At 45.0% G+C, this 24,697-nt stretch overlaps 2 protein-coding genes across 10 annotated transcripts in view; one reads left to right on the forward strand and one right to left on the reverse strand.

Moving 5' to 3' along the window:
* ankra2 (ankyrin repeat, family A (RFXANK-like), 2) overlaps positions 1–20,473 on the reverse strand; it is a 37,404-nt gene extending 16,931 nt beyond the window's left edge. For 3 of the 8 annotated variants that reach the window (XM_038805465.1, XM_038805464.1, XM_038805458.1), the window contains exons 1-5: positions 20,171–20,473; positions 11,159–11,484; positions 1,738–1,896; positions 1,143–1,208; positions 908–1,005 (exon numbers count right to left, since the gene is read on the reverse strand). In XM_038805465.1, the coding sequence (XP_038661393.1) occupies positions 908–1,005; positions 1,143–1,208; positions 1,738–1,896; positions 11,159–11,447 (612 nt within the window). In that variant the 5' untranslated portion in view covers positions 11,448–11,484; positions 20,171–20,473. Of the gene's footprint in view, positions 1–907; positions 1,006–1,142; positions 1,209–1,737; positions 1,897–11,158; positions 11,485–17,567; positions 17,657–19,592; positions 19,638–20,005 lie in introns of those variants that run through there. The other 5 variants (XM_038805459.1, XM_038805460.1, XM_038805462.1 and 2 more) reach the window with 5 other exon arrangements.
* A 95-nt stretch (positions 20,474–20,568) lies between these two features.
* Positions 20,569–24,697, forward strand: part of utp15 (UTP15 small subunit processome component) — a 31,948-nt gene continuing 27,819 nt past the window's right edge. Inside the window, exon 1 of one of the 2 annotated variants that reach the window (XM_038805456.1) lies at positions 20,569–20,754. The gene's annotated coding sequence lies outside the window, so the exon portion shown is untranslated. Of the gene's footprint in view, positions 20,755–20,799; positions 20,820–24,697 lie in introns of those variants that run through there. The other variant, XM_038805457.1, reaches the window with a different exon arrangement.

Consider the following 24,697-nt stretch of genomic DNA (forward strand, 5'->3'; position numbering starts at 1 on the left):
TGTTTGAGGAGTGGACGGGGTGGGGAAAGACTCTCATTTGTCCAAAAATGGATGGGTTAAATCATCTTCTGACTATCATTGTTAAAGCTTACACATAGAAGGCTACCAGCCATTAAATCATACTTGTGACAACTGAAATGATAAGTAAATAAAAATAAACCCCAGATTCAAAAATTGTAGGGCAGATACACGACAAATCATAATATTACAGCGGCACAATAAACTACATAAATGGGACTTCAATAAGGAGCTCTTCAATTCTCTCTCTCACTGACCACTGCGTTTTCTCCCATTTCCCCATGTTCTAGGCCTGGATTTTCTTGTCTCTCAAGGGTTGGGTTTGATTTAATTATAATCTATTAGTGCAGTGGGATATTGGCTAGAGCCCACAGGCTGATGTTTTCAACTTGCAATTATAATCTATTAGTGCAGTGGGATATTGGCTAGAGCCCATAGGCTGTTGTTTTCAACCTGCAATTATAATCTATTTGTTCAGTGGGATATTGGCTAGAGCCCATGGGCTGATGTTTTCAACCTGCAATTATAATCTATTAGTGCAGTGGGATATTGGCTAGAGCCCATAGGCTGTTGTTTTCAACCTGCAATTATAATCTATTTGTTCAGTGGGATATTGGCTAGAGTCCATAGGCTGTTGTTTTCAACCTGCAATTATAATCTATTTGTTCAGTGGGATATTGGCGAGAGCCCATGGGCTGATGTTTTCAACCTGCAATTATCATGTTTCAGCATCGAGATCATGAACAGCATCAATTCCAACATCAGAAAATTAAGCAAAATACACCTTCAGTGTCTATTCCACTTTCACATGCAAAGGAACATAAATCTTACCTTGCTGGTCATATTTCTTGTTCTAATAATTTTTGAAGAAAAGAAGTAAATTGCTTACATTTTGTAACAGAAACTCCACCACTGCAATCTGTCCATGAGCTGCTGCCCACATCAGTGGAGTAAAGCCTTGCTCATCTTGCATGTTTAGCAGATTGTCTAGAAATTTAATAAAATAAAGGTGTTCATACCAGTCTATGGTCATGTTACAAACTCAATGGGCATCAACATAATTTTGCAATTTCTGTATATCACTGGTGCATAGAACATAATAAAATAAACTGTTATGGTCTTACCTTGCTCTATACGGCTTGCCAAATGAATTAATTCCCCTTGTGCTGCTAGTTGATGTACAGACAAAGCTAGAAAAATACATTTAAAATTAGTGCACAATAGAAATCTGATGTGATTTATTTCATATAGTTCACATCAGGAGCAAGTTTAATTAGAGCAGTAGTTTTCTTAAGATCTACCACTTATCAAAACTAAACCACCCCCCCCCCCCCCAAACATTGTTTCTTTTCACTCCAATTGTTCCTGTTTCACTGTGGAACTGTCACCTCTTGCCACTGCATGCACATCCTGAAAAGTAGTACAGATAGCACATTTAGAAGCCTGATAACAGTTTAACTACTTCCTCATCTGACGAAAAATACAAACAAGGGAAAGGAAATATGATATATTCATTTAAAAATATAAGGAAGGTGAAAACACACCATAAAATAACTTGATCCTTTCTTTTGCAAAACAACAACCGATTTAGACTTTGGCAATGGTGAGCTATCTAGTCTTCAAACATTTATGTAATTATTATCAAAGATTAAGTTTAGCAGTACATATTAAATCCAAGGTTACTTGCATAAAAATCAATTATGTTCACACGAGACTTACAGTGCAAGAGTAAGGGTGCAGCAGAGATTTCATTTCCACGATGTTTGTTAGTCAGGGTTGTTGACTGTTTAATGGGTGAGAAATGCTTGGTTACCGATGGCGTGTAGACATGTCTTACTTGAATTCCAGGAGAAGCAGAGGTGTGTATGTTGCATTCAGCTGCAAACAACAGAAGTAAATTTAACACCAGAAAATTGACAATATAAGAAAACTGACACTCCTGTTCACACACTAATCTTGTAAGCGGCCTTCCTAAACTCTTTTGCTTTCAATTGTTGCTCGTGTCTGTGCCTCTTCCTTTAACTTAGTGACAGGTCACAGAATAATGTAACAATGGGGGCAGCAGGGTAGCATGGTGGTTAGCATAAATGCTTCACAGCTCCAGGGTCCCAGGTTCGATTCCTGGCTGGGTCACGGTCTGATTGGAGTCTGCACGTCCTCCCCCTGTATGCGTGGGTTTCCTCCGGGTGCTCCGGTTTCCTCCCACAGTCCAAAGATGTGCGGGTTAGGTGGATTGGCCATGCTAAAGTGCCCGTAGTGTCCTAATAAAAGCAAGGTTAAGGGGGGGGTTGTTGGGTTACGGGTATAGGGTGGATACGTGGGTTTGAGTAGGGTGATCATGGCTCGGCACAACATTGAGGGCCGAAGGGCCTGTTCTGTGCTGTACTGTTCTATGTTCTAATGTTCCCCCTTTTCCCTACCCACAAAATGTTAGAAGATCTAACAAAGATAACAGGCTTCCTTTTAACTTTTGTGTATGTGAAACTATTTTGGATCAGTTACAATCTTTCCCAAAACGTCATCCAGTCAACTGCGTTTGCCACTTTGGTACCCAATCGCTCCTAACTTGCTGCAATTTTCAGAAGTTTGGAATAGAAAGAATGCATTTGAGTTTATAGATGATGCCACAAAGATACAATGAATGGTAACACATAGAAAATTGTAAAAGTCTATAGCTTAACCAAGTGGACAGAATTATAGCAAGATTTTGCACTGGAGTGCTGACTTCAGGCTGCATTAGAGTCCTAAAGTGGGAGTTTGGTGACTGAGGAAGTTTGGTGAGGAGGGAGCGAGGTACCCCTTTCATTTCCTGCAGTACCTCAAGAGTGTGAGTGCAGCTGACTTGGAGCAGAGTCGGAGGGCGGAGTTCTAGTCGGTAAGTAAACACAGTAACTGACCTCAGGTGAACAAAAACAAATGTGACATGACAGGAAAGCTGTGACCTGTTGGATAGTAGGGAATCTGCACTCAATTTGAAAATAACACATTGCTAAACCTAATTAATTAATTAATCATAAGTAGTGGGATATCTAAACCAGAGGCAGGAGATTACTGTATTCAGCATTTTACATTTATAGCAGAAATCTGGTGCTAGGATGCATATGGTTAACTGTAACTTATTAATAATTTAATAAACATTTATTTTAAAATTAATGTATTAATTTGTTTGGAAATGGTAGTTAGAGGGGTAAAATGCTTCACTTGTGAGATGTGGGAGGTCCGTGAAGCTTCCAGCATTCCAGACAACTACACCTGCAGGAAATGCACCCAATTACAGCTCCTCACAGAATGCATGAATCAGTTGGAGCAGCAGCTGGATGCAGTTAGGAGCATGCATGTGGCGGAAAGCGTCATAGATAGAGTTTTAGAGACGTGGTTACACCCAAGGTGCAGGAGGGTAGATGGGTAACAGGCGTAGGCAGTCATTGCAGGAATGCCCTGTGACTGTCCCCCTCTCTATCAAGTATACAGTTTTGGATACTGTTGCGGCGGATGGCTATCAGGGGAAAACAGCAGCAGCAGCTAGAGCAGTGGCACCACGCTGATTCTGTTGTTAACCAGGGAGGGACAAAGTGCAGAAGAGCAATAGTTATAGGGGATTCTATAGTCAGGGGCACAGATAGGTGCTTCTGGGGACGTCAAAGAGTTTGCAGGATGGTATTTTGCCTCCCTGGTACCAGGGTCCAGGATGTCTGAATGGGCAGGGTGCATTCTGAAGGGGGAAGGTGAACAGCCAGAGGTCATGGTACATATTAGTACTGACGACATAGGCAGGAAGAGTGATGAGGTGCTGCAGCAGGAGTTCAGGGCGTTAGGTAGAAAGATAAAAACAGGACCTCGAGGATTGTAATCTTGAGATTACTCACTGTGCCATGTGCCAGTGAGGCTAGAATTAGGAAGACAATACAGCTAAACATATGGCTAAACAGCTGGTATAGGAGGGAGGGTTTCAGATATCTGGACCATTGGGATCTCTTCCGGTGCAGTTGGGACCTGTACAAGAAGGATCGGTTGCATCTCAACTGGAGGGGCATAAATATCCTGCCGTGAGGTTTGCTAGTGTCACACGGGAGGGTTTACACTAGTGTGGCAGGGGGATGGAACCGGAGCAATAGGTCAGAAGGTGAAATAACTGAGGGGGAACTAGAGACCAGGACCAGTAAGACTCAGAGAACAGAAGGCAGGGAGAAGTTGCTGAACACAGCGGGACTGGCGGTCTGGAGTGCATTTGTTTCACCGTGAGAAGTATAACAGGTAAGGCAGATGAATTTAAGAGCTTGGATTAGTATTTGGGACTATGACGTTGTTGCCATTAAGACTTGGTTGAGGGAGGATTGGCAGCTAAACGTTCCAGAGTTTAGATGTTTCAGGTGGGATAGAAGGAGATGTAAAAGGGATGGGGGAGTTGCATTACTGCTAGCACAGTAGGGCAGCATGGTAGCATAGTGGTTAGCACTGTTGCTTCACAGCGCCAGGGTTCCAAGTTCGATTCCCGGCATGGGTCACTGTCTGTGCAGAGTCTGCATGTTCTCCCCGTGTCTTCATGGGTTTCCTCTGGGTGCTCCGGTTTCCTCCCACAAGTCCCAAAAGGCTTGTTAGGTAATTTGGACATTCTGAATTCTCCCTCGGTGTACCCGAACAGGCACCAGATTGTGACGACTAGGGGATTTTCACAGTATTTCATTGCACTGTTAATGTAAGCCTGCTTGTGACAATAATAATAAACATTATTAAGATTGTTAAGGAGAAAATCACAGCTGTACTGTGGGAGGACACCTCAGAGAGCTCATGCAGTGAGGCAATATGGATAGAGCTCAGCAATAGGAAGGGTGCAGTCACAATGTTGGGCTTTACTACAGGCCTCCCAACATCCTGCTGGGGTCGAGGAGCAGATATGTCGGCAGATTTTGGAAAGGTGTAAAAGCAATAGCTTTGTTGTGGTGGGTGATTTTAACTTCCTCTATATTGACAGGGACTCACTTAGTGTTCGGGGCTTGGATGGGGCAGAGTTTGTAAGCAGAATCCAGGAGGGCTTCTTGAAACAATATATAAATAGCCCAACTAGGGAAAGGGCCGACTGGACCTGGTTCTGGGGAATGAGCACAAGCCAGGTGATCGAAGTTTCAGTAGGGGAGCATTTCGGGAACAGTGAACATCATTCAGTAAGTTTTAAGGTACTGTTGGATAAAGATAAGAGTAGACCTCAGGGGAAGGCTTATTGGAGAAAGGCTAATTATAACAATATTAGGCAGGAACCAAATCAACTATGGCATGTGGGAGGCTTTCAAATGTCGATAGGAATTCAGGACCAGCATGTTCCTGTGAGGAAAAAGGATAAGTATGGCAAGTCTCGAGAACCTTGGATAACAAGGGATATTGTAAGCCTAGTCCAAAAGAAACAGGAATCATTTGTGAGGGCTGGAAGGCTGGGAACAGACGAAGCCCACGAGGAATATAAGGAAAGTAGGAAGGAACTTAAGCAAGGAGCCAGGAGGGCTAAAAGGGGTCCGAAAAGTAATTGCCAACGAGGATTAAGGAAATCACAAGGCTTTTTATACATTTATAAGGAGCAAGAGGATAGAGGGAAAGGGTTGGCTCACTCAAGGACAGAGGAGGGAATCTATGCGTGGAGCCAGAGGAAATGGGTGAAGTACTAAATGGGTACTTTGCACCAGTGTTAACCAAAGAGAAGGACTTAGTCTGGGGAAGGTTGTGTAGATAGTCTGGGTCACACTGATATCAAAAAAGAGGTGGTGTTGGGCCTGATAAAACATTAAAGTAGATAAAGTCCCCAGGGTCTGATGTGATCTACCCCAGAATACTGAGAGGCAAGGGAGGAAATTGCTGTGGCCTTGGTAGAAATCTTTGTATTCTCATTGGCTGCAGGTGAAGTCCCAGAGGACTGGAGAATAGCTCATGTTGTTCCTTTGTTTAAGAAGGGTAGCAAGGATAATCCAGGAAATTAGAGGCCAGTGAGCCTTATGTCAGTAATAGGGAAATTATTGGAGAGGATTCTTCAAGTCAGGATTTACTCCCATTTGGAAGCAAGTGGACATATTAGCGAAAGGCAGCATGGTTTTGTGAAGGGTAGGTTGTGTCTCACTAACGTGATCGAGTTTTTTGAGGAAGTGACGAAGATGATTGATGAAGGTAGGGCAGAGGACGTTGTCTACATGGACTTTGGTAAGACCTTTGACAAGGTCTCTAATGGCAGGCTAGAATTGAACACGATATTCCAAGTGCGGCCCAACTAAGGTTCTATACAGCTGCAGCATAAAGCTCAGTGGGCTAGACAGCTGGTTTGTGATGCAGAACAAGGCCAGCTGTGCGGGTTCAATTCCCGTACCAGCTGAGATCAGAGGTGAGCTGGCAAGATGGATACAGAACTGGCTCAGTCATAGATGTAGCCATCTAAGATGGACACTGGGCTACAAAATGGAGAACTGCTAAGGCTGCAGGGAAAAACAGTCTTAGTGAGGACAAGCAGCTTGCAGAAAACTGTTTTGCATTCTGCACGTACAGAAACCAGTTTCTGGCCAGGTGCAGAGTTTCAGCCAAAGGTGCAAATGGGAAACAGATCTGCATAGTAATGAGGTGATCCAGATCCAGACCCCGCACAATAGAAACATTTAAGTATCAATGGATACTTTTCCGTAGACGCCCAGACAGAATGGCGCCAAAGCAACCAACACAAAGAGCCGTAGGGACCGCCTCACCCATCGAGGAACGACCCTCAGATTGGGGGGTTTGGAAGATATCGATTGGGAGAGACCCAATCGATACCTGGCAGGTGAAAGAACTGCCCCAAGGGGGCACGGACTTCTAGGACCTATAAGAGTAGGTCCCGCACATGGTTCGGTCTGTTGTTTTGCTCCGGCCCAGACTTGTTACATCGCATCCTGACTCCAGTTTCATCACCGGCCGTTGAGCCTCAGCCATCGAACTGTAAGTGCCAATACAACGATCGCTACGTGATCCAGACCTTGCTAGATCTTGACAACTTTGCGAATCAGAAAGTTGCAGACCAAGAACGGGACGAAGGCCTTATTCCCTGACCTTGCCTGTTCCTGTCTAGATAAGTATTTAGTTGTTTAGTATTAGAAGTAAGTTAGTCTCTTTAGCGTATGCATGTGTATTTATTATATTTTTTATAATAAACACCAATCGTTTGGACTTACTAATCGGTGTACGGATTTATTACTTTGAACCTGACCTTGATATACTTGTGACGGTGTCTCAATACGGCACCTGGCGACTCCGAGCATAATTACACATACAGAGCCATAGTAGTGTTAAGCACACGGCCTTTAAACGGAGGCGTGTTAATCACACTCCAGTAAAACGAGCAACATAGAAAACAGAGGATAGCAGTGGAACAGTGATTTTCTGAATGGAGGGCTGTGACTAGTGGTGTTCCACAGGGATCAATGCTGGGATCTTTGCTTTTCGTAGTATATATTAATGATTTGGAGGAAAATGTAACTGGTCTGATTAGTAAGTTTGCGGATGACACAAAGGTTGGTGGAATTGCGGATACCGATGAGGACCGTCACAGGATACAGATTGGTTGGAGACTTGGGTGGAGAGATGGCAGATGGAGTTTAATCCAGACAAATGTGAAGTCATGCATTTTGGAAGGTCTAGAAACAGGTGGGAAATATACAGAACCCTTGGGAGTACTGACTGGAAGAGAAATCTGGGCATACAGGTCCACAAATCACTGGAAGTTGCAACACAGGTGGATAAGCTAGTCAAGAAGGCATATGGCATGCTTGTTTTCATTGGTCAGGGCATAGAGTATAAATATAAATAAATAATCTTTATTGTCACAAGTAGGCTTACATTAACACTGCAACAAAGTTACTGTGAAAAGCCCCAAGTCGCCACATTCCGGCGCCTGTTCGGGTACACAGAGGGAGAATTCAGAATTCTCAGCTGATATGGGAAATGAACCCGCACAGCTGGCCTTGTTCTGCATCACAAACCAGCTGTCTAGCCCACTGAGCTTTATGCTGCAGCTGTATAGAACCTTAGTTGGGCCACACTTGGAATATCGTGTTCAATTCTAGTCAACACACTACCAGAAGAATGTGAAGGCGTAAAGGGCCGTCTTGACAAATCCATGAACAGGTGAGACTAGAGGGATATGGACCCCGGTAGTATATGAGGTTTTAGGTTAGACGGTCAGCATAGTTGGTGCAGGCTGGCGGGCCAAAGGGCTGTTCCTGTGCTGTACCTTTCTTTGTTCTAAGATGCCATTTACTGAATCATTAGGCTGCAACTATGAAGGACTCTAAAGGAGGAAGTTGGACAACAATGCTAGAGATTCAGACCTACAAATGCAAAGAACAATTAGGAGACTGATGGGGCATTGTATTCTGTGCCTCTTGATAAAATCAAAGAGTTACTCATTGCAGATTATACTGTTAAGATCTTAGTCAGAATATTATGTGAAATTTTAATCACTGCAGATCGAAAAGAGAACCTGTGCCAATTGACTGTCGCCTTTGGGTGGAAACCACCCCCCCCCCCCCCCCCCAACCCCCCACCCCGCGACAGGTTTTCCATTGTTATCGCCAGGGAACCAACGACGGGGGTCAGCTTCGTCAGGACCGGAAGGAAGGGCTAGAGAATTCCGTCTCTTCTTTGTGTAACGTGACCACACTTCAATAGGTATTTAGTGACTGTAATCCACTTTGAGGTGTTATGGGCCAGGGTTTAGAAAACCCCAAAGTGTATCATGGAGTTCACCTGACCCACAAAGTTTAACAGATTGTAGTATGGGGAGCACACGGCCCACTCTACAGGTGTGGTACAGCAGAAATCGAAAAGTATTTTTTAAAGCAAAACAATGTTTATACTATGAACTCAAGTTAACCTTTTAAAAACATAGTGAACATCTTAGCAACCATCAATTCAAATACAACCCCCAAAGAATACAACACTAAGTAATCCTTAATAACTTCCAAACAACATCCAGAAGACAAAAGAAACACCTTTTAACAGAAGCACATTAGGTTTACATTCACTACTGAGAACATTTATAATTCTGAATTTACCAAATGATCAAGAGATAGTCTTTTCATGGCAGAGAGAACAGCAGTACACCCGCTTTGTCTGGCTTCAGCTCCAACACGGAAAACGAAACTCAAACACACCCTGCAGCAAACAGCCTAAAGCGAAAGTAAAAAGCTGACAGACATCCCAGCTCCACCCACACTCTGACATCACTGATAAACACCCATTTCTTAAAGGTACATTTCTTAAAGGTACTCTCACATGGCAGAGGTGACCTATAACTTTTATAAATAAAAGCAAAATACTGCAGATGCTGGAAATCTGAAACATACAACATAAAATGTAAGTAAACTCAGTTCGTCTGGCAGTATCTGTGGAGAGAGAAACAGAGTTAACGTTTCAAGTCCATATGTCCCTTCTACAGAACTGAAGGGGGATAGAAATGTAATTAATTGTATGGTTGAATAGGGGGTGGGGCAGAATAGAAGGTCAGGGGTAGGTTGGAGCTAAGGAGCAATCAACAAAAAATGTCACGGACATAAGATAAAAGTGCATGCAAAAGGTTTGATCCTCCAGTTCTGAAGAAGGGTCATATGGACTCGGAATGTTAACTGTTTCTCTCTCCACAGATACTGCCAGACCTGCTGAGTTGATCCAGTGTTTTCGATAATTTGTTTTGTTCATTAACCAGGATAATACCTAGGCTGAAGGCACTTGGCTATAATAAGGCAATCCATTAAACTAGAGTCTTTCGGTGAGAAAAACAAGAGAGAGAGAGAAAGGGCAAGAAAAAGAGAGAGAGAGAAAATGAAAGAGAGAAAGAAAGAAATGTATTTTATGCCTTTCATGATGACGGGATGCCCCAAAACAGGGCAGCATGGTAGCATAGTGGTTAGCACAATTGCTTCACAGCTCCAGGGTCCCAGGTTCGATTCCTGGTCTTTGGTCACTGTCTGTGCAGAGTCTGCACGTTCTCCCCGTGCGGGCGTAGGTTTCCTCTGGGTGCTCCGGTTTCCTCCCACAGTCCAGAGATGTGCAGGTTAGGTGGATTGGTCATGCTAAATTTCCCTTAGTGTCCAAAACTGCCCTTAGTATTGGGTGGGGTTACTAGATTATGGGGATAGGGTGGAGGTGTGGGCTTGGGTAGGGTGCTCTTTCCAAGAGCCGTTGCAGACCCGATGGGCTGAATGGCCTCCTTCTGCACTGTAAATTCTATAATTCTATGAAAGCACTTTACAGCCAATGAAGTACTTCTGAAGCGTAATCACTGTTGCAATGTAGCTAATACCAATTGCACATCGCAAGCTCTCAAAAACCACAATGTGATAATGACTAGACAATTTGTTTTGTGATATTGGTTGAGAGATAAATATAGGCTAGGACATTGGGGATAACTCTCTTACATGCCTTTTAAATAGTGCCAATGGGATATTTTACATCCACCTGAGAGGTCAGATGAGGCCTCAGTTTAACACCCAAAAGACAGAACCTCCGACAATGCAGCAATTCTCAGTACTGCACTGGATTGCTGGATTGTCAGCTTTGGTATTTGTGCTCAGGTCCAAAAATGGGAATTAAATCCACAATCTATGACTCAAGAACTATAAATTGAGCCACAGCACGGTAGCATGGTGGTTAGCATAAATGCTTCACAGCTCCAGGGTCCCAGGTTCGATTCCCGGCTGGGTCACTGTCTGTGCGGAGTCTGCATGTCCTCCCCGTGTGTGCGTGGGTTTCCTCCGGGTGCTCCGGTTTCCTCCCACAGTCCAAAGATGTGCGGGTTAGGTGGATTGGCCATGCTAAATTGCCCGTAGTGTCCTAAAAAGTAAGGTTAAGGGGGGGGTTGTTGGGTTACGGGTATAGGGTGGATACGTGGGTTTGAGTAGGGTGATCATTGCTCGGCACAACATCGAGGGCCGAAGGGCCTGTTCTGTGCTGTACTGATCTAGTCTAGTCTAGCTGACAGACAATCCCTTGAAGACAGGGGTATTCAAAATAAGGAATGGAATTGGCATATATGACAACTATTCCTTCTAATGGGGGAAATCAGTGAGCAAAAGACTTTCTTCCTGATTGGCGCTGCTGTTCTGGAGCCCAACTAAATTGCTCATATATTACCTACCTTTAAATAACACAGAGGCGACTTCTAGGTCAGAGTTCACCTGATCCTGAATGTTTTTGCTCTCTTCTTCATTTAGAGATTTCACAAATCGAGAGCAGACATTCATATCAAATCTACTGGGCAGGACAAATTTCATTCCCATGGCAACATTGTGGGAAGGACCACATTCCGTATGAATATCTGCATGTGGCTCCACCTTGATGTATGGAATTTCAGCAAAAGAGGAATTATTCCCGTTTCCACCTCCGGAAGGCTCAGCGTCAGTGGCTGGGTTTCCTACTGCAGCCATTGCTGCTCAATTCAGTTGGTACAATCTGCTACTCCATCTGTTGGTACAACATTGAATTACAGTAGGTTAGCCAACATGAATTTGAACACTATAATAATCTTTTATTGTCACAAGTATGAAGTTACTGTGAAAAGCCCCGTTGCCCCATTCCGATGCCTGTTGGGGTAAGCTGGTACGGGAATTGAACCAGCGCTGCGGGCCTTGTTCTGCATTACAAACCAGCTGTCTAGCCCACTGAGCTAAATCAGCTCTCATAGATTAAAACATGATGTGCAGATGCGTTGGACTGGGGTGGGCACAGTAAGAAGTCTTACAACACTAGGTTAAAGCCACAGGGGAAGATGAGGCAACACTCAGAGGACAAGGAAAGCAAGTACAGAGGGACCAAAAGATGTGGGGGGGGGGGGGGGGGGGGGGGGGGGAAGGGTCTGAAGGGAAACAATTTATAGGGATACAGGAACAGGGCAGAGTTGTGGGACTAGCATAGTTGCTTTTCCAAAGAACCAATATGGATGCTGCATTTACTTCTTTAGGGCCATCTTGGTGCAGATAAAGCCACAGAAGCGGACATGCAGGTAAATCAGCCCCTTCCAGGGGCTGTGTCCAATCTTATCTAAGGAAATATATAACAAGGGCAGCACAGTGGCGCAGTGAGTTAGCCCTGCTGCCTCACAGCGCCAAGGTCCCAGGTTAGATCCCGGCTCTGGGGGGGGTCACTGTCCGTGTGGAGTTTGCACATTCTCCCGTGCTTGTGTGGGTTTCGCCCCCACAACCCAAAGATGTGCAGGCTCGGTGGATTGGCCACACTAAATTGCCCCTTAATTGGAAAAAACAAATTGGGTACACTATATTTATAAAAAAAAGGAACGATATAACAGCTTTGGAGGAAGCCCAGAGAAGATTTATTAGATTGATCCGGAGTATCGGGTTTTTTTTTATGAGGAGAGGTTGAATGGGTTGGGCCTATACTCATTAGAGTTTAGAAGAATGAGAGGCACCTTATTGAGACATATAGGGGCTTGACAGGGTAGATGCTGTTTCTCCTTGTGGGAGAGTCGAGGACCAGAGGACATTATCTCAAAGTAAGAGGTTGCCCATTTAAGACAGAGATGAGGAGGAATTTCTTCTCTAAGGGGAGTGAATCTGTGGAATTCTTTACTGTAGCCATCTCTAGAGGCTGGGTTGTTAAGGATGTTCAAGGCTGAGATAACAGATTTTTAATCAGCAAGAGAATCAAGGGTTATGGGGATAAGGTGGGAAAGTGGAGTTAAGGATTATTATACCAGATTAGCCATGATCTCATTGAATGGTGAAGCAGACTCAATGGGATAAATGGCCTTCTTCTATTCCTATGTTTACGGATCTGTAGATGGCTATACTGGGCAGACACCAAAGCAAACCCAGAAAGAAAAAAAGCTTGGGGCACAGATGCACCTGGTCCGCTCACTGTTGACCGAATTTTCTGTTTTTTTAGTTCAGATTTCCAACATCTATGGTATTTTGCTTTAGTATCATCAAGTTTAAATTTGTTCCACATATTGATTGACTTTAATATACTTAATTTAACTAAAATATAACAAAATAATTTACATAATATATTGCCTTTAATATCAAAAAATATGTCCCAAACTATTTCAGAGAAGGATAAGAATAAAAGTTGAGCTAAATAAAGAGATAAATTGCTAAAAGATATGTTTCAATCAGGATTTTAAAGGAGGAAAGGCAGAGAGGTTTGCGGAGGAGCTTAAACAGTTGCAGACATAGTCCCTATGAAGGGTGTGATAGAGATACACAAAACAGAACAAGAGGAACGCAGAGTTCTCAGAGTGTTGGAAGTGGTTACAAAGGCCACGAAATGTGAAAAATTAAGAATGTTCACCCAACATTCCTAATTAGGCAAAAAAGCTGGGGTTACACACTCAATTGGTGTCTCACTGCTCCCTCGCCCTGACAAGCATATCTACAGACTTTTAATACATTTGGTTTAAAGGGTCTGTTGTGGTGTTTTCATATCTTAAGCATAAATAAGATTGGAAATATGGGTTACAAGTTCCTTGCTCCGGACAGCTACAGAGCCATGGAGTCATAGAGTCTTACAGCAGAGAAAGAGGCCCTTCGGTCCGTCGTGTCTGCACAGGCCAGCAAGCACCCATCTATTCTAATCCCATTTTCCAGCACGTGGTCCATAGCCTTGTATGATAAGACGTTTCAAAGTGCCCATCTAAATGATTCTTAAATATTGTGAGTGTTCCTGCTTCCATCACCCTTTCTGGCAGTGAGTTCCAGATTCCCACCACCCTGTGGATGAAAGTTTTTCCTCACATCTCCTCTAAATCTCCTGTCTCCTGTCCCTTACATTGTAAGGCTGCTGTTTACTGACTCTTCTACTAAGGGGAATAGTTCATCCTATCTACATTATCTATGTCCTTCATAATTTTGTACACCTCAATCAGGTTCCTCGTCACACTTCTCTGGGCAACTTATTGTTGCCAATCCACCTAATCTGCATATCTTTGGACTGATCATTAATGTACACTAGAAACAGCAAGGGACCCAGCACCATTGGACACAGGCTTCCAGTCACAAAAACAATCTTCGACCATCATCCTCTGCCTCCTGTCACTAAACCAATTTTGGATCCAATTTGCCCTGGATCCCATGGGCTTTTTTACCTTCTTGATCAGTCTCCCATGTGGGACCTTGCCAAAAGTCTTACTGAAGTTGAATGTAGACTACATTCACTAATGAAGGCCCTCCTTTTCAATCTTGCCCCTCGTCTGAGGTACGGTGAACCTCAGGTTAAATCACCACCAGTCAGCTCCCCCCCTCAAAGGGGAAAGCAGTCTGTTGTCATCTGGGACGATGGCGACTTTACCTTTACATCAACTGCACTCTCCTCATCTACACAGCTAGTCACCGCCTTGAAAAATTCAATTACATTTGTTAAACATGACAAAGTCATGCTGATGATCATTGATTAATCCTCACCTCTCCAAGTGGTGATTCATTCTGTCCCTCAAAATTTTTTCCAATAATTTTCCAACTACCGATGTGAGACTCATTGTCTTGTAATTACCTGTTTTTCCCTACTTCCCTTCTTAAATAATGATGCCATATTAGCTGCCTCCAGTCCTCTGGTACCTCTCCTGTGGCCAGAGAGGATTTGAAAATAAGTGTCAGAGTCCCTGCAATCTCTTCCCTTGCCTCACACAGCAGCCTAGGATAATTTCACTTGGGTCTGGAGACGTATCCACTTTTAAGCCTGCTAAAACTGCTAACACCTCCTCCCTCTCTATGTTAATCTATTCAATTATATCTTAGTCCCCCTCTCTGCTTTCAATACCAACATCATCCTTCTCTATAATGAACACAGTTGCAAAATATTCATTTAATACGTCGCCTAAGTCTTCCCGCTCCACACCCAGGTTGCCACTTTGGTGCCTAATGAGCCACTCTTTCCCTGGTTGCCCTCTTGCCTTTAAAATACTTAAAACACGGTGGGATTTTCCATTATTTTGTCTGCAAATGTTTTTTCATATCCACTCTTCGTTCTCCTTTCTTTTTTAGATACCCCCTGCACTTCCTATACTCTTCTCGGACTTCCACTAGCTCCTGTATCTTTTGGAGGGTTGGTGCAGATTCGATGGGCTGAATGTCCTCCTTCTACACTGTAGGGATTCATAGGGCGAGATTCTCCGCAAATGCGGAGAATCGTAAAGGCTGCCGTGGGACAGGCCATGACCCACGGCAGCCTTCATGCTCACAGGCGGGGCTAAGAGCGCGGCCCCGTGCGTCACGGCGGCGCGGCCTTGACGACGGTCATTAAGGCCGCACGTCAACCGTCACGGCGGCTGATGCGCAGTTGCCGTCTTTCTCCTCAGCCGCCCGGCAAGACGTGGCGGCTTGATCTTGCCAGGCGGTAGAGGGGAAAGAGTACGTCTGTTTTGGACACTGGCCCGACGATCGGTGGGCACCGATCGCGGGCCTGTCCCCTCCCGAGCACAGTCGTGGTGCTCCCGTGCCAATCGGGCCTCTAGATGCCCCAAACGGGCATCTGGCGCCCGTTTCAAGACGGCAGCGAGCAGGCGTGTTTGCTGCCGTGTTGAAACGGGCGTGAAGGCCCGGCCGCTCGGCCTCGGAGAATCGCCGCTCACCGTAAAAAACGGTGAGCGGCGATTCGTGGCGTGGGTCGGGCGTGGGGGGGAATAGCGGAAGGGCGTGAAAAATGTCGGGAGGCCCTCCCGCTATTCTCCCACCCAGTGTGGGGGGCGGAGAATCGCGCCCCATGCATTTTATACCATAAGTCTCCTTTTTTTTATTTATCCAATCTGTATTTCCCTTGATATCCAGGACATGTTGGTCCCACCCTTTACTTTCACGAGAACATGTTGGCTTTTTACTCTTTATTTCCTTTTTGAATGATACCCATTCCTCTGCTGCGGATTTTCTTATAAGTAACTGTTCCCAGTCCATTTTGGCCAGATCCAATCTTATCATTGTAAAATTCTCTCCCACTGACACTTCTTTCACCGGCCCAGCTTCATTCCCTAAAATTAGGTCTAGTATCTCACTTCTCTTGTAGAACTTTCTACGTACAAGCTCAAAAAGCTCTCCTGAATGTAATTCTGTCCCTTGTAAGCCTGTCACACTATGCCCATCCCAACTAATATTGGGGAAGTTGAGATCCTCTACTATTATTACTCCATTATTTTGACACTTCTCTGAGATTTACCTCTACATCTGCTTTTCTATCTTTCTCAGACTTTTTGCCATCTATAGTGCACTCCCATTTTTCCCAGGGTGTAAGAGTCAATTACTAGGGGACATAGGTTTAAGGTGCGATGGGCAAAGTTTAGGGGAGATGTAAGAGGGAAGCTTTCTTACACAGAAGGCAGTGGGTGCCTGGAAATTGCTGCTGGAGGTGGTGGTAAAGCAAGTATGATAGTTTAAGGGCATCTTGACAAATACAGAAATAGAATCACTTGTGACAATAAAGATTATAATAAATAAATAAATAAGAGAGGGATATGGACCACAGAAGTGAAGATGATTTTAGGTTAGAATGGCATCATGGTCGATGCAGTCTTGGAGGGCCTGTTCCTGTGCTGGAACAAAATTTTATTTATTTTGTTCTTTGCGATTGTCCCCTTTTGATTTTTAGGTTCCACCCATATTGCCTCAAGCCTGCTGAGATATAATTTCTCAGCCCTCCAGAGTGACTCGGTTTTTATTTGGCTGTGCATCATCCCGTACTCTATCTCCACCCCGAACTCACCCCCTGCTAAATTAGCTTAACACCCACTCCCCCAAACAACACTAGCATACCTCCACAAAAGGATGTTAGTCCCATTCCACTTCAGGTGCAATTCGTCCAACTTGTACAGGTCCCAACTTCCCCAGAAATGGACCCAGTAAAAGAAAACTAAATCCCTCCCTCTTGCACCATCGCTTCAGTCACGTATTCATCTGCTCTATTCCCCTATTCCTATATGCTCTAGCACTTGGTTGTTGGAGTAATCCAGAGATTAGAACCTTTGAGCTCCTGCTTTTCAATAGACTCATAGATGTTTACAGCATGGAAACTGGCCCTTCGTCCCCAGCTTGTCCATGCATCCCAGTTTCAATCTGCTATCTAGTTCTATAAATACATGCTCTTCCCTCTTTCTACCTATGTTATTAGTACAAATGTGCACTATGACCTCTGACAATTAACCCTTCCTCTTCAGATTATCCTGCACCATTCAGTAACACACTTGACCCTGGCACCAGGAAGGCAATATACTATCCAGGAGTCACATCTACGACCACCGGGAGTCACGTCTGCACCCCTCACTATTGAGTCTCCTACCATTACTGCTCTTCCACTCTTACTCCTCTCTCTTTGAGCAGCTGAGCCACCCATAGTGCCGTGAACTTGGCTCTGGCTGAACTTCTTAAAGTAGCCGTCACTCTCACCTTTTACCAACACAGAAAAATGGTTGAGTGAGATACACTCTGGGGCTTTCCTGACAACTGGCTTGCTCCCGCCATTCCTCTTCTTCTGACTGCTGGTCACCCATTCACTCTCTCACTGCACTTAAACGCGGGATGACCATGCCGCAAAATGTGCAATCCACAAACCTCTCAGCCATGTGGACGCATCGCTGTGCTCACGAACCAAAAACCGTCTCTCAAGCTGGTCAAACCGGAGTCACTTCCTGTCATTCAGGCTGCAAGGAGTGTGTAAGAATTTCAACATGTTGCAGGCTGTGCAAAACACGGGACTGGGCTCCCTGATATACTTTTAGAGACAAGGCTCTTTCTTAAATTCATGTCAAGTACAAAATTATTTTGTTGTTTTTTTAAAAGCTAGAACTCTTTCTTTTCCTTAACGTAGCTTCAAAAGTGGAGAAATCAATTTACCTGTTACCTTCTCATTTATTTTATATATTTTAAATTTTTTAAATTTATAATCGCTTGTCACAAGCAGGCTTCAATGAAGTTACTTTGAAAAGCCCTAGTCACCACATTCCAAAGAACAAAGAAAAGTACAGCACAGGAACATGCCCTTGAGCCCTCCAAGCCTGCGCCAACCATGCTGTCTGTCTGAACTAAAATCTCCGACACTTCCGGGGTCCGTATCCCTCTGTTCCCATCCTATTCATGTGTTTGTCAAGATGCCCCTTAAACGTCACTATTATCCCTGCTTTCACACCTCCTCCAGCAGTAAGTTCCAGGCACCCACTACCCTCTGTGTAAAAAAACGTGCCTCGTACATCTCCTCTAAACTTGCCCCTTGCGCCTTAAACTTATGCCCCCTAGTAATTGACCCCTCTACCCTTGGAAAAAGTCTTTGACAATCCACCCTGTCTATGCCCCTCATAATTTTGTAGACCTCTATCAGGTCGCCCCTCAACCTCCTTCGTCCCAGTGAGAACAAACCAAGTTTCTTCAACCGCTCCTCAGAGCTAATGCCCTCCATACCAGGCAACATCCTGGTAAATCTCTTCTGCACCCTCTCTAAAGCCTCCACATCCTTCTGGTAGTGTGGTGATCAAAACTGAACACAATACTCCCAAGTGTGGCCTAACTAAGGTTCTATATAGCTGCAACATGACTTGCCAATTTTTATACTTAATGCCCCGGCCAATGAAGGCAAGCATGCCGTATGCCTTCTTGACTACCTTCTCCACTTTAGCACAGGGCTAAATAGCTGGCTTTGAAAGCAGACCATGGCAGGCCAGCAGCGTGGGTTCAATTCCCGTACCAGTCTCCCTGAACAGGTGCTGGAATGTAGCGACTTGGGGCTTTTCACAGTAACTTCATTTGAAGCCTACTTGTGACACTAAGCGATTTTCATTTCATTTCACCTGTGTTGCCCCTTGCAGTGACCTGTGGACCTGTACACCTAGATCTCTCTGACTGTCAATAGTCTTGAGGGTTCTACCATTCACTATATATTCCCTACCTGTATTAGACCTTCCAAAATGCATTACCTCACATTTGTCCGGATTAAACTCCATCTGCCACCTCTCCACCCAAATCTCCAAACAATCTAAATCTTGCTGTATCCTCTGAGAGTCCTCATCGCTATCCGCAATTCCACCAACCTTTGTGTCGTCTGCAAACTTACTAATCAGATCAGTTACATTTTCTCCAAATCGTTTATATATGTTACGAACAGCAAAGGTCCCAGCAGCTGATCCCTGCGGAACACCGCAAGTCACAGCCCTCCAATCAGAAAAGCACCCTTCCATTGCTACTCTATGCCTTCCATGACCTAGCCAGTTCTGTATCCATCTTGCCAGCGCACCTCTGATCCTGTGTGACTTCACCTTTTGTGCCAGTCTGCAATGAGGGACCTTGCCAAAGGCCTTACTGAAGTCCATATAGACAACATCCACTGCTCGACCTGCATCAATCACCTTTGTGACCTCCTCGAAAACCTCTATCAAGTTAGTGAGACACGACCTCCCCTTCACAAAACCATGCTGCCTCTCGCTGATACATCCACTTGCTTCTAAATGGGAGTAGATCCTGTATTGAATAATTCTCTCCAGTAATTTCTCTACCACTGACGTAAGGCTCACCGGCTTGGATTATCCTTGCTACCCTTCTTCAACAAAGGAACAAAATTGGCTATTTTCCAGTCCTCCGGGACCTCACCTGAAAACAGTGAAGATCCAAAGATTTCTGTCAAGGCGTCAGCAATTTCCTCTCTTGCCTCCTTCTGGGTTAGATCCAGCACCTGTTCGGGGAGGCTGGTACGGGAATTGAACCCGCGCTGCTGGCCTTGTTCTGCATTACAAGCCAAATGTTTAGCCCACCTTGATAAACCAGCCCCTGCTCTCCCCCTTGTAGCCTCTATTCCTGCAGCAGAGCAAGGTCCCTTTCTGAAGATGAAAAAGCTGGAAAGCAAAATAGCAACTCGTTCCCCATGGCACCAAATTCCCACTTTGATCCGAATTCCCAGATATGCTTACGCTGACTGTCTCACTCAGCTGATATATTTTCCAATTGCTCGTGCGCCCACTTACTGGCCACTCTGCGCACAAAACAGCGGCGATGAGGGAACCTACCAGCCAGTCTCTGATTTCAGGACCCACTGATGGAGACAGGGCGCCGACGCTGTCAACAACCACTCCGTTAATTTAACCATCAGGTCGGCTGGCTGTTCAAATTCAATCTGTGAAGGCCGACGCGATGCGGCCTGTGAATAGTTCGATTTAATGAGTGTTGCTTACTTGTGATCAGTGTTGCTTACTTGCGAGGACCCCCCCCCAGTGGCTCCGCTGTTTAAATGTCATCAGCCGATTCCTCTCCCTCTTCCCATGAGTCCCAGCAGCGGTCAATGTCGATGTCAATAAAGTTTGTTCAAAATTTACAGCACTCCCCTCCGACAGAGGAAACTCGGGTTTCTTCCCATCTTCACAGAAAACAGCGCGACGAAAGGTAACTGTCCTGGAACATTAACTCTCCTTCTCCAGACAGATGTTCTCCTGATCTTGCTGAGTATTTTCTGTCAAGTTCTGGAAATGCCTGTTGGTCTGGGCGCCATCTTTGTACGGGACATTCTCCCTCCTCCTCTTCCACCCCACCCCATCCCATCCCACCCCACAAAAGAAAATCATCTCGAGGTCAGAACTTTCATCATACGCTCGAACATCGGAACCAGCACCGTTTCGACAAGGAGAATTCGTGTGCTACTCGGACACATCAAACAAAGCTCGAACTCTGCTTTTCGATGTGTCGGTATTGATAAAGTTGATTGAGAGGAGCGGACGTGACGTGTCGAGAGCGGCATGGCGGCTGTCGGTGGAGGAACAGGGTGAGTGGGGAGCCGCGTGAGTGGCAGCGCGGGCCGGTGTCCGCGTGACGGTTAGCGTTTAAAAGGCGAGCGGCGTTCGAATGACTTTCGGTAATTAAAGCATGGCGGCGCGTGCTCGACCCCCTGGGGCCAGCGCTGCCTCAGAGTTTGCAAGATGCAGGCTGTGTGGCGGGGCTTAGATTGTTTTACTAGCATTACCCCTTCCCGCAGATTCCGCATACCCTGCTTGGTAAAGGTGCAGCGATGGACATCTCCAATCTGTATGGAGAGGTGTCCGGTATTACTTCTCTCACCCCAGACCCATGCGGTGCGAAAGGCGCACTGGGTGGTTGTGCAGCACACAGAGGCCATTCGGCCACCTGTTCTGTCTTTTTCGCAAGAGCAGCTCACCTACCGCCCCCCGTTACTCATTTGCTTGTAATTCTTTTTCCTCATGCTGCCTTTGGTGATTTGGCTATTCGTCTTAAATTTGTGTCCTCTGATTCTCGGCTCTTCTGAAAATGGGAAGTTTCTCTCTCTGCTCTGTCTAAATCTACTGTTGATTTTGGATACCTCTTGTGTCTCCTTTCAACCGTCTCTCTTCAGAAGACCACCACAGTGTCTCCAATCCATCCATGTAACCGAAACCCCTCTTCCCCAGATTCATTTTTGCTAACAGCAGCCTTTCCACTTTTATGGCAGTGTTTTATTCTTTGCAGCTGCAGCTTAAAAGTCACCTGGGAGTAGACACTTTGTTTGGGATGGGGTTCAGTGGGTAAATGGGGTTCCTATTCACTGGGCTCAGTAAAAATCATGAGGGTTGAGGGAAGGGCAAGACTGGCAACTAAATATCCCACGGTATAGATGCTTCAGGAGGGATAGAGAGGGAGGTAAAAGGGGTGGAGGAGTTGCATTACTGGTCAGAGATGATATCACAGCTGTGATTAAGGAGGGCATGATAAGGATTTGAGCACTGAGACAATATTGGTAGAGCTAAGAAATAGGAAGGGTGCAGTAACATTGTTGGGACTTTACTACAGGCTTCCTAAATGCGAGCGTGAAGTAGAGGTCCAAATATGTGGACAGATTATAGAAAAATGTAGGAGCAGTAGGGTGGTCGTGATGGGAGATTTTAACTTCCCCAACATTGAATGGGACACGTAGTGTTGGAGGTGTAGTTGGAGCAGAATTTGTAAGGAGCATCCAGGGGAGTTTTTTAGAGCAGTATGTAAATAGTCCAACTCGGGAAGGGGCCATACTGGACCTGGTATTGGGGAATGATCCTGGCCAGGTGGTTGAAGTTTCAGTCGGTGATTACTTTGGGAATAGCGATCACAATTCTGTAAGTTTTAGAATACTGGGACAAAGATGAGAGTGGCCCTCAAGGAAGAGTGCTAAATTGGGGGAAGGCCAACCATATCAAAATTCGGCAAGAGCTAGGGAATGTGGATTGGGCGCAGCTGTTTAAGGGTAAATCCACATTTGAAATGTGGGAGTCTTTTAAGGAAAGGTTGATTAGAGTGCAGGACAGACATGTCCCTGTGAAAATGAGGGGATAGAAATGGCAAGATTAGGGAACCATGGATGACTGGTGGAATTGTGAGACTAGCTAAGATGAAAAAGGAAGCATACGTAAGTTCTCGGCGACTTAAAACGGATGAAACTTTGGAGGAATATCGGGAAAGTAGGACAAATCTCAAACGCGGAATAAAGAGGGCTAAAAGGCGTCATGAAATATCGTTGCCTAACAAGGTAAAGGAAAATCCCAAAGCCTTTTATTCGTATATAAGGAGCAAGAGGGTAACCAGAGAAAGGATTGACCCACTCAAAGACAAAAGAGGGAATTTATGCGTGGAGTCAGAGGAAATGGGTGAGATTCTTAATGAGTACTTTGCATCGGAATTCACCAAGGAGATGGACATGACTGATGTTGAGGCTAGGAATGGGTGTTTAAATACTCTAGGTCAAATCGGCATAAGGAAGGGGGAAGTTTTGGGTATTCTAAAAGGCATTAAGGTGGATAAGTCCCCAGGTCCGGATGGGATCTATCCCAGGTTACTGAGGGAAGCGAGGGACGAAATAGCTGGGGCTTTAACAGATATCTTTGCAGCATCCTTGAGCACGGGTGAGATCCCGGAGGACTGGAGAATTGCTAATATTGTCCCTTTGTTTCAGAAGGGTAGCAGGTATAATCCAGGGAATTATAGACCTGTGAGTTTGACGTCAGTGGTAGGCAAACTGTTGGAGAAGATACTGAGGCATAGGATCTATTCACACTTGGAAGAAAATAGACTTATCAGTGATAGGCAGCATGGTTTTGTGCAGGGAAGGTCGTGTCTTACAAACCTAATAGAATTCTTTGAGGAAGTGACAAAGTTAATTGATGAGGGAAGGGCTGTAGATGTCATATACATGGACTTCAGTAAGGCATTTGATAAAGTTTCCCATGGCAGGTTGATGGAAAAAGTGAAGTCGTATGGGGTTCAGGGTGTACTAGCTAGATGGATAAAGAACATAAATGATCTGGAAGAAGGTATAGGTGGTCCGATTAGCAAGTTTGCAGATGATATTAAGATTGGTGGCGTTACAGATAGCGAGGAGGACTGTCAGAATACAGCAAAATATAGATAGATTGGAGAGTTGGGCAGAGAAATGGCAGATGGAGTTCAATCCAGGCAAATGCGAGGTGATGCATTTTGGAAGATCTAATTCAAGAGCGGACTATATGGTCAATGGAAGAGTCCGGGGGAAAATTGATGTACAGAGAGATCTGGGAGTTCAGGTCCATTGTACCCTGAAGGTGGCAACGCAGGTTGATAGAGTGGTCAAGAAGGCATACAGCATGCTTGCCTTCATCGGACGGGGTATTGAGTATAAGAGTCGGCAGGTCATGTTACAGTTGTATAGGACTTTGGTTAGGCCACATTTGAAAGACTGCGTGCAGTTCTGGTCGCCACATTACCAGAAGGATGTGGATGCTTTTGAGCGGGTGCAGAGGAGGTTCAGCAGGATGTTGCCTGGTTTGGAGGGTGCTAGCTATGAAGAAAGGTTGAGTAGATTAGGATTGTTTTCGTTGGAAAGACGGAGGTTGAGGGGGGACCTGATTGAGGTCTACAAAATTATGAGAGGTATGGACAGGGTGGATAGCAACAAGCTTTTTCCAAGAGTGGGGGTGTCAATTACAAGGGGTCACGATTTCAAGGTGAGGGGGAAAGTTTTATGGAGATGTGCGTGGAAAGTTTTTTACGCAGAGTGTGGTGGGTGCCTGGAACACTTTGTCAGCGAAGGTGGTAGAGGTGGGCACGATAGCATAATTTAAGATGCATCTAGACAGATATATGAACGGGCGGGGAACAGAGGTAAGTAGATCCTTGAAAAATAGGCGACAGGTTTAGATAAAAGATCTGGATCGGCGCAGGCTGGGAGGGCCGAAGGACCTGTTCCTGTGCTGTAATTTTCTTTGTTCTTTTATTCCACCCTTGAGGCAGAAGGCTGTGGGAGCATTCTGCTGTGGGAGCACTCTGGACACTTGAGCAGATAATCTAGGCTGATAAAAGCAAATTACTGCGGACGCTGGAATCTGAAACGAAAGAGAAAATGCTGGAACATCTCAGCCGGTCTGGCAGCATCTGTAGGGAGCAAAAAGAGCTAACGCTTCGAGTCCAATGACTCTTTGTCAAAGCTCCTAATCTAGGCTGATACTTTGATGCAGCACGGTCAGAGGTGTTGTCTTTTGGATGTGACATTAACACAAGACCCCACCTGCATTCAGATGCATGTAAAGATCCCATTACTATTTCCGGTGGAACAGGGGCTTTTCACTGTCCTGATCAATGTTTCAACCAACATCAATGGTAATATATTAGCAATGGATAGAGGATTGTTTAACGGACAGGGAGCTGAGAGTGTGGATAACTGGGGCATTTTCAAGTTTAAAAAGTTGTGACTAGAGAGTCACAAGGGC

The sequence above is a fragment of the Scyliorhinus canicula genome, chromosome 8 (assembly GCF_902713615.1).
Source record: "Scyliorhinus canicula chromosome 8, sScyCan1.1, whole genome shotgun sequence".
Classification (NCBI taxonomy): Eukaryota; Metazoa; Chordata; class Chondrichthyes; order Carcharhiniformes; family Scyliorhinidae; genus Scyliorhinus; species Scyliorhinus canicula.